This window comes from Ctenopharyngodon idella, chromosome 14, assembly GCF_019924925.1.
Source record: "Ctenopharyngodon idella isolate HZGC_01 chromosome 14, HZGC01, whole genome shotgun sequence".
Lineage (NCBI taxonomy): Eukaryota > Metazoa > Chordata > Actinopteri > Cypriniformes > Xenocyprididae > Ctenopharyngodon > Ctenopharyngodon idella.
The window spans coordinates 7,877,691-7,887,279 of NC_067233.1; the positions used below are offsets into that span (position 1 = coordinate 7,877,691).

Consider the following 9,589-nt stretch of genomic DNA (forward strand, 5'->3'; position numbering starts at 1 on the left):
GGCTTAGTTCCTCAAAATGAATCATAAATTGTATCATTTCCAAAAACCCAGCACTTGTGTTTTTATGCCAGGCAATTCATGATGATTAAGTATCACTCGTGTGTTTTTTCCAGGCTATGATAGAGGGTTAGTTTTTTATACACTTGAACAATCAGTGATCAATTTATTTAAGTGGTGCTTTTGCTTTGATGATGGAACTCTGATGAACTGGGGGGAATAGCACTTTGTTTTGCTCCACATTGAGCGGTGACAGTAATTCCTGTCTTGAGCAGCCTTGTGTCTGATCTACAGAGAAAGAAAAGACATTTGCACATAATTAGGACCCCGACAAAGTCCATGGCTTTTAAATGTGCGCATTGTTTTGCAACCTACATAATAGTTCACAATTATTGAGACATTGACATGAAATTATTTCTTGAATCTAAACAAGCAACACAAACATTATTATGAGCATATGGAAGTTTTATGTCTGATATAATCATGTAAAGACATCAGAAACATTGCAATCATAATAAATACATGTAACACAATTGAAATGTACTACAGTTATAAATAATTTAAGGGCATGATAGTGTTATTCATTCTATTATACAATGTATAGATAAACACATTATATATTACAAGAACACATACAATGTGTTTTTAATTATACAGTATATGACCAAAGTAGGTCTAATGGGTTGTAGGAGTCAGTCATTGTTCATAATAGTTAAAATGATTAAATAATATAAAGTTGTATTTAATGATACATAATCAATTATAGCATCATTAACTTTGGTTCTTGGTTCCTCTGCTTCTTGTTTTTTCTGTTTCTGCATCTAAAAATAAATAGGGGAATTAGTATTATAGTGTGTGCAGAAAAACAAAACCATTAATAAAGCAATAAGGAAATGTTTTATTAGGGATAAAGCAATTATACAAATATAACAAATGCTAAATACACATACTTGTACAGGTTCCATTCACTCCAAGAAGAATTACAGAATTCATCCCTCGCTCTCACACACACCGCCCTCCCTTTTGTCACTGGCAGTTGGTGACTTTGTGTGAGGTAAGTCTGAGCACAATGAGAACAAATATTAATACATATAATAATAATGTATAAGAAGACTGGAGTAATGGCTGCTGAAAATTCAGCTTTGCCATCACAGGAATAAATTACACTTTAAAATATAATAAAACAGATCTTTCTTTTAAATTGTAATATTTGAATATTTCTGTTTTACTTTATTTTGATCAAATAAATAAGCATAAGATACTTCTTTTAAAACCATGAAAAATCATAAATATTCCAAACTTTTGACCAGTAATTATTAGTCAACAATACCTCTGGCGAGTTCGGTTTGGAGCAGTCACATTTTGTGCGTTTTGGACAGCGAATCTCTTTCACTTGGAAGGTGAGAGGGAAGTAGGAAGATGGTGTGTTCCAAGAATGTGGATATCCAACTTCTACAGAAGTTTGATTGATCCTGCTAATATTCACCATATCAGGCCTCACTTAGAAGTGGAGAAAAAGATGTCAGCAACATTGTTTCATATTCAGATGAGCAGCATATTATATCAAAATTCTAAGGCACCATCTTATCAATTTTTAAGAGCTCACCAATATCCATGATGTAAAACTTTGTGTTGTAGGCTTCTACAACAAAGCTACTTCTGAAGTATATGGTCAGGTTGATGCGATACACCTCCTCTGAATATGGACAGTAGTCATGATCTAAGCATGTGATACTCTGTCCTTTGGAATCCAGACTGCAGCTGATGTTGCTTCCACTGTGAGGGCTGGATCAGAATCAGTCAAAAGTTTGTTTGTTTTTCCTCCACACCCTTCAAATCATTGCAGATTACAGAGCAAGTTTGCGAAACTTACCGTGTGGCTTTGATATGAGCAACATGGCCATCCCTGTTCAGACTCCATGTCCAGAAACATTGGAAGGAACCTCCATAGTTATTTGTTGAACAATGGATGTAACCTTGTTTGGTAATTAAATAAATACACATTATTAACATAAAAATTAGAAACACTACAGTGTGTTTTAAATGAATACTTATGTAAAGCAAAGATTCATTAAATTGATTAAAAGTAACAGTAAAGCCATGTATAAAGTTATAAAAGATTTCTGTTTTAAATAAATGCCCAACTGTTTTTAACATTGTTAATAATCAGAAATGTTTCTTGAGCACCAGATCAGCATATTACAATGATTTGTGAAGGATCATGACACTGAAGAACATATTTTTCTACAATCTACATGGTAGAAATTAATATGTCTGTAAAATGTTTCACTATTGAAGGTTTGAAACTATTTCAATTATTAATTTCTTCAAATGAATATTATGACAATGCTACACAATGTAAATGATGGTTGTACCTTTCTCAGGAATGTTCTTGATAATCTTCTTGAAGGTCCACTGAGCCAGCACCAGTGTGTGGTTTAGGTAGGAGCCCTCCTTGTTGAAACAGGAGTAATCGGCCCCCTTCCACCCCTCCACTGTGATCATGATCCTGTTTCCTTGAGCCTCCAGTTTTTCATCTTTGTTTTTGATCCATGTTATATTTTGCCCTTCGTAGACTTCTCCACAGATAAGTGGCACTTGTGCTATGTTTACATCTTTACCCACTTCTACATTCACCACAAGCACTAAAGACAGACATTTGAAAAATAAAAATTAGAGGTGCAAATATAATAAAACAAGCCCAAATACAAATAAAATACAAGTAAATCTCTAGGAGTATTTCAGGGTGTCTAGGAGAAACTATACACAATAATAATTCTTCAGACATGATTCAGAGAAACAAACCATTTGGTTTAAGTGTCCAGTAACTCTCAGCTGTTTTGATGGATCCTACAGCAGAAGACTGGAGAAGCATCAATGTACCAAACAAGAGAAAAAACATCTGTTGGTAGAAAAAGAGAAAAAGTTATTGGCCTGTCATTTATAGTTAATACTAATAGAACATTTGACCTTTTTCTTGTTATGTGTGTTAAACTGGTAAATCCTACTTCTGCTATTGTTATGCATTTATTAAATTGTCAGTTTAAATATGAAATCTAATATAAAATCTTGGTCCTGAAGAAAAACCATTGCTCGTAGTGAAACCATAACCAAGAATATCTTTCCCGAGACATTTAGGAATTAGGCATTTAACTATTTTGTATAGGCTATAACTGAACAAATATTTCATACATTTTAATATTAAATAATATTTAGTATTTATTTCAATAAAAGAATTCAGTGGTACTTTTAATGAGATTATAAAAGAGACTTACCATTGATCACTCAAATTTTCAGCAAGATTAACCTCCACAACCAGATTGGCTTTGCTTTGCTTTGTTGTGTTTTAGTGTGCAAGCTTATAAGTAACGCGTCAGGAAGGCAGAATTTCCCTGGCCAGCAAAAGTCCAGGTTAGAGGAACCAAACACAGCATGAGCAACTCCAGAACCTGAGCTCTGCTCAGACTTCCTCTCACTTCCACCGAGTCTTCTCACTGTCATTGAGTCCTCTCTCTTCCTCTAATATTGGTCTATTTACGTACAATAGCACAGCCTGTTCAGGATAATATGATGCTTTTATTAGATTCAATTATATTTTGCAGGGAATAATAGGACATGAAACTGCCATTTGATTTCCAGTGTGGAGCCCAAAGCGACGAGAAAGATATTAAGTCAAATATTTGTTTTCCAACACCTTGGGAATTTCTGCCACAAGTTCTCATCTGAAAGCAGAGGATGATTTACCTGGTTGCATTATTGTGTTTGATTTGCTTGTCCCTACTATACCCCACTCTGCTGGTTTTTCCAATTCAAAATTTCCCCTTTTCACTTTGATAATGTCATTTAGTGATTGGTACATTAAGGGTATTGATAGAAACTACACGTGAAACACTGATGACACTATTCAGCAAGGCACATGAAAAGTGTTTTAAGGGTGCCTAGATAACATTTAAAAAAGAAAAGTCTCAGCTCAGTGACACTTTCAATGGCTGAAAAATGCAACTGCATAATTCTGTACATTCGATTCTGTGACAGCTGAGTTAAAAAATAAATATGGTGTCTGAAAGTTGCAGTTTGTGTGTAAATGTACATTTTTTAACCACTTTTGATGTCATTAGTGAGAAATTACTATTGAAGTAATTGAATATACAGTCAAAATAAAATTTATTCAGACACCTTGAACATTTCATTCATTAATACAGTTTATTCATTGTAGTTTAAAGATCTCAGAGTTTAACTGTGTCAGAAAAAATTTATCTTAATTATGTCAGATAACACTGAAGTAAAACATGGTCAGGTCAAAGTGTCTGATTAATTTTTGGTTATCAAATTTACTGGTAGTCCACTGTTTGAATAATGTTTGGGTATAATATGTCACAGTTTACTTTATTTTGTTATCCTCACTTACATTAATGAACTATAGTGTCCTGCACCCACTAGTAAAAATATATCAAAAATATCAAATATTTTTGGTTTGACTGTATGCTTAGTTATCAGCAAAGGTCTCTATTTTGTTGTAGATCCTTAAACCGAAATCAGTTTCGTAAGGCTCAGTTTCACAAACGCTGCCTGCTAAGTCATTGCATGATAGGACAGTGAGGCAACAAGTCCTAAGATTTCAGAAGCAGCCATTGTATGTGGAATTAATAATAAATAAATAAAACATAATTACCATGGTAAAAGCATTAATTGAAGGGTGACCGTTATTTCTACCAAAAAAGAAAAAATAAGTTAAAAGAAGGAGTTCTCTTCCATTATTTGAATTTTAACAAATGTTATTGCATTCTGTCACTGAGAAACACTAAAATAATTTATGATTATTTTTGCCTTCTGGATATTCATGAGAAGAAGAAAAAAAACACTAAATGGTAAGAATAATTTCTTATTAATACATATTTCCTCTTTAACAAGTCATGATAAATCTGAAATTTTTATCAATCTTTTTATGTAATTTTTATGAATCTGTAATAAGTGGATCTATGGTGGAATTTTGATGTTTTTAACAACTGTTTTTCTTTTCCTTTCCTCAGAAATTCGGTTCTACCATTTCATGAAGCATGTGACGACAATGGGGAAGAAACACATAATGCTGATGTTCAACATGCTGGATTGGGGTGCAAATGGAGAAATTGATTTTGAGGTGATTTACCGGATGCTCTGCATTCTGCTCAGTAGTGAAGTATGACATTCTCTTAAAAACATCAAAAACAGCCCCTCCATACTTACACATAACTATACAGGACCTATAATATATGACCAAAAAGTCACTTCCCCTGCAGGAAAAACCCAATTTACTGCCAAATTTCCTCTGTTTTGATCATTGTTATTGGTTTATGAGATCAAGTTAATGGAAAAGACCTGTGACCAGTGTCACATGTGCTGAATTGTGTCTGTGTACGTAGCATCATGCGAAAAAGACCTTATCCATTCATACCTCTGTCTTTGAGCTGCTTGACGTGGATGGTATAGTTTCAGGCTTTCAGATTCCTTTTTAACCTCAAGGGTTCAGTTCTCAAAAGTTTGACATCAATAAGGATGAGGTACAGATTTCATACAGCTACAAGTGATACTTAAACATTTAAATGTTTAACAATGTTTAACATCATTGCAGAACCCCTTAATGCAAGTAAAACACTCACATACGCGATCAAATTTTGCACTATAGGTGACTAAAAATGTCTGTCATTAGCCACTGGCTAGTAAATGTTCACATTTGACTCATCAGTGATCAAGTTTGACGCTAAGAAGAAGTGTAACACAGATATATTTTTTTATATGATATATTTAAAAAATAAATAAATAAATAAATAAATAAATAAAATGGTGTTTTCTTGTTATTTTCTGTAAAAATTACAGAGATCTTTTGGAATTCTTTAACATTTTATCTATTCACATAAAATGAAGCCTTTAAAGTCTACATGAAATCAAAATTGACCATTCTTATTTTTTATGGAATACTGCAGTATTTATTATAAATTATTTATCTATGCACATCTTTTTTTTATGTGCCCTCATAATTTTTTAATCAAATTAACATTTCTCCCTCTTGCGGCGACATCTCTTCTGAGATCATGAGATCAAAGCAAAAGCAAATGACATTATCCAATCAATTCCCAATGGACAAAATATTTTTTATTTTTTTTTGGAGAAGCCATTTTACTTACATTTTACTTGCATATATGTAACAGTAGGGTAGAAAAAACTATCGCAACTTCTGTTTCATGCCGACAAGCAGACTGCCACTTCAGTAGTGGGTGGAACTAATGCATAACATGCAATCCCATTGGCTAACACTAAATTTCGTTCATAGAATTTTAAATTAATTTTGCTAAAGAAAACAAAATTGTATTTTTTTGTAAAATAAAAAAATGTTTTAAACATTTACATTGTATGTCAAAAGTCTGGCGAGCGAAATAAAAAATGTACTTGCCAATGGCATCTCCAATGTGTCTGTAAAGATAGTTGTCAATATGAAAGTTTCAGACAACTTCAGAGAGTATGACAGTCAGTCTCATGGATGTCTACACACAATTTGTGGAAGACGCCACCAGATGACCCTCAGTTACTACACTGAGTATAATGTACTTGGGAAATAAAAAATTGTCTTCTGTTTATACTATTGTCTGATGTAATAATAGTAATAATAGCAAGTACCAATAGTAAAATAGAAGAAATAATGAAGTATTTGTTGAGAATGATATTGTAGCAGTTTGTTTAATAATATACGTGTATGTACATTAGGTAGAACCCAGCGAGTTGTCACACTGTTTACACCAGTGAAAATGTATTTTTCAAAGTTAATTTCTGTAAAAGATAATTTTGGCTACACAAAAGCTATTTCTACATGTTCTACAAGTTGTCACAATGAAACCTATTGTTAATCTGTCAATAAAATTACACAATTATGAAATAATTGTGATACAACCTCCCTGTGTGACAACTAGCCCCTGCATCCTGATATTTATGGCTCACTATATATAGTTCCATAAATGATTTTTAGTTGCTGGCTTATGCTTCCCTTGACCCTGAAACCTTTTAAACCTTTGAACGTTTCAATAGTTCATTTAGTGAAACTAAGATTTCACACATATACAAAGAGACGAGGGAGAGAGAGTTTACTTCCCACATTTCCCATAGAAAGGGAAGTTCTCTGGTTACCTTCAGCAGATGACAACAGTGTCCTGTGACACTGTCCTTTCTGAATCTCCTTTACATTTGACACATTTGGCATTTCTTAGTCAATAGGCGTTACGTAATTCATGCAAGTAGTAAATGTTAATGTAGATTTGCAGTAGAAATAGCATTTTATTCTTGTATAATCATCTTTCACAAATGTTTTAACTCAAAGCATAAAGGCCCGTTGTGGATTTTCTACCATATTACAGCCAGAAGAGGGCAGTATCAGTGTATCAGTGCTGTGTACACCTCATGTAAGTCAGTAGCTGAATTCAGATCCACACACTAGTGTACTTCTCTTACTATTATTATCATATCTGTACACTACAGTTGCAAAGTTTGGGGTCAGTAATATTTTGTTTTTGAAAGAAATTTATACAGCAAGGATTAATTAAATGGATTGAATGACAGTAAAAACATTTGTAATGTTACAAAAGATGTATTTCAAATAAATGCTATCTTTTAAATTCTTTTTATCAAAAAAAAGAAAAGAAAAGAAAAGTATCACTGTTTCCACAAAAATATTAAGCAGCACAACTGTTTTCAACATTGATAATAATAAGAAATGTTTTTTTTTTTTTAACCACCAAATCAGCAAATTAGAATGATTTCTTAAGGATCATGTGACACCGAAAACTGGAGTAATGCTGCTGAAAATTAAGCTTTGCCATTACAGGAATAAATTACATGTTAAAATATGTTAAAAAGAAAACAGCTATTTAAATCTTAATAACATTTCACAATCTTGGTATTTTTATGAGAATGATCTCACATTTATTGATAATGCGAGAATGTGAGACTTCCAAAAACATTAGAAAATCTTACCAACCCAAAACTTCTGAACGCTAATGTAAATGGCAGAAATAATAAGAGTAGTATGGAAGTATGAGGTTATGAACTCAGCAAGTGCTTCTTTCGGAGTTCTGGCTTACATTGTATAGACAAAAAGGGCACTGAAAATTTTATCTTTTTTATTTAAACGATCTTTTCTTTTTTTTCTACAGAAGAAAGATAAATAGGTTTGGAGCAACATGAGAGTGAGTAAATGATATGAGAGAAATTTCATTTTTGGGTGAACTACCCCTTTAATAAAGTATTGACTGTTCTGTATTCATTGTGATTTGTACAAAAAACACTTGACGGATTTAAGCGTACAATTCTTATAGAAGTGGGATTCAAGAGCTACTGAAATCATAAATGTTTAAAAATAAAGGTATGTGAAAAGCGTGGGAAGAGAATGATCAGGGAAAAGCACAGAACCTGCTTTTTAAATCTTTCTAACCTGAGAAGTCCTGCTGTAATGATACTTCATCCATCAGGGACACAACGTGATAACCGCAGCAGCAGCCACAACCAGAAAGCAAACTGAAACGGGAAGCCTGTATTAAAAAAAAAAAAAAAACACTTTACCACTTACTTCACTTGCTCTACACACAAAGAGTTACAAGAGCAATGTAAAAGATTTTAAATGTCAGCATGGAAGTATAACAGCTGACGTGCTGACTTAAAGGCTCTCTCTCAGCCATAGAGCCATAGAGTTTTTTCTCTGGTGTGTGTGCTGGGGTGGGAAACATGCTTGCTGATGATGATTGGTGTGTGACTAGAAATGACAGACCTGCAAAGCGTTTTGTTGTAAAGAAATAGTACAGGTTAGTCATACACAAATATAATTTTAAACTGATAATAATGTTCGATGCTCCGTGTGCATGTGTCAGAGCATGCGAGCGGAGCACGAGCTCAAACCAGATCTACAAAATTTCAATTAAGCGCCATTTGCGCTACGTTTCATGTACAGGTATGAAATTCGGTAGACAGATGTAACAGCCCAATACCTACAAAAAAGTCCTGGGTGACGTTGTACTTTAACAAACTCCTCCTAGAGCTTTAATCAGATCAAGGTCATATTTGGTCAGTCTAATCTAAAGGCCTTTGTGACATTAAACTGCAAAGATCTTGACTTTTCGCTGAAGGGCGTGTCCATGGCGGCCTGACAAAGCTCGATGTTTCGCCATGAAGGAGGAAGTTGTTGTAACTTGGGCATACAGTGTCTGATCTGCTCCAAACTTCACATGTTTGATAAGAGTCCTGACCTGAAGACATCTACATGGCAATATTCAGTTACAGTCATAGCGCCACCTGCGGGCAACAGGAAATGACATGTTTTATACTGTGATTAACTCCTCATAGAGATTTAACCAGATCAACATAATATTTGGTCAGTCTAATCTTAAGGCCTTAGCAATGTTACATTGCAAAGATCTTGAGTTTTCACTGAAGGGTGTGTCTGTGGCAGCCTGACAAAGTCGGATGTTTCGCCATGAAGGAGGAAGCTGTTGTAACTCAGGCATACAGTGTCCGATCTGCCCCAAACTTCACATGTGTGATAAGAGACCTGGCCTGAAGACATCTATATGCC

General features: G+C 33.9%; 1 protein-coding gene across 3 annotated transcripts; it reads right to left on the minus strand.

Annotated features, from left to right (window-relative positions):
* Positions 1 to 444: 444 nt before the first annotated feature.
* On the minus strand, positions 445 to 9,277 carry il12ba (interleukin 12Ba). 3 transcript variants are annotated; one of them, XM_051860990.1, is made up of 9 exons: positions 8,456 to 9,271; positions 3,273 to 3,550; positions 2,803 to 2,899; positions 2,373 to 2,642; positions 1,871 to 1,973; positions 1,604 to 1,782; positions 1,328 to 1,497; positions 948 to 1,057; positions 445 to 818 (listed from the first exon to the last, which is right to left on the minus strand). In XM_051860990.1, the coding sequence occupies exons 2-9, from the start codon at positions 3,273 to 3,275 to the stop codon at positions 758 to 760; spliced, it is 993 nt and encodes a 330-aa protein (XP_051716950.1). In that variant the 5' UTR covers positions 3,276 to 3,550; positions 8,456 to 9,271; the 3' UTR covers positions 445 to 757. The 3 variants fall into 3 exon arrangements, with proteins under 3 accessions (XP_051716950.1, XP_051716949.1, XP_051716951.1); XM_051860989.1 differs by lacking the exon at positions 3,273 to 3,550 and having other exon boundaries at positions 8,456 to 9,277; XM_051860991.1 differs by lacking the exon at positions 8,456 to 9,271 and having other exon boundaries at positions 3,273 to 3,945.
* Between the last annotated feature and the right edge of the window lie 312 nt (positions 9,278 to 9,589).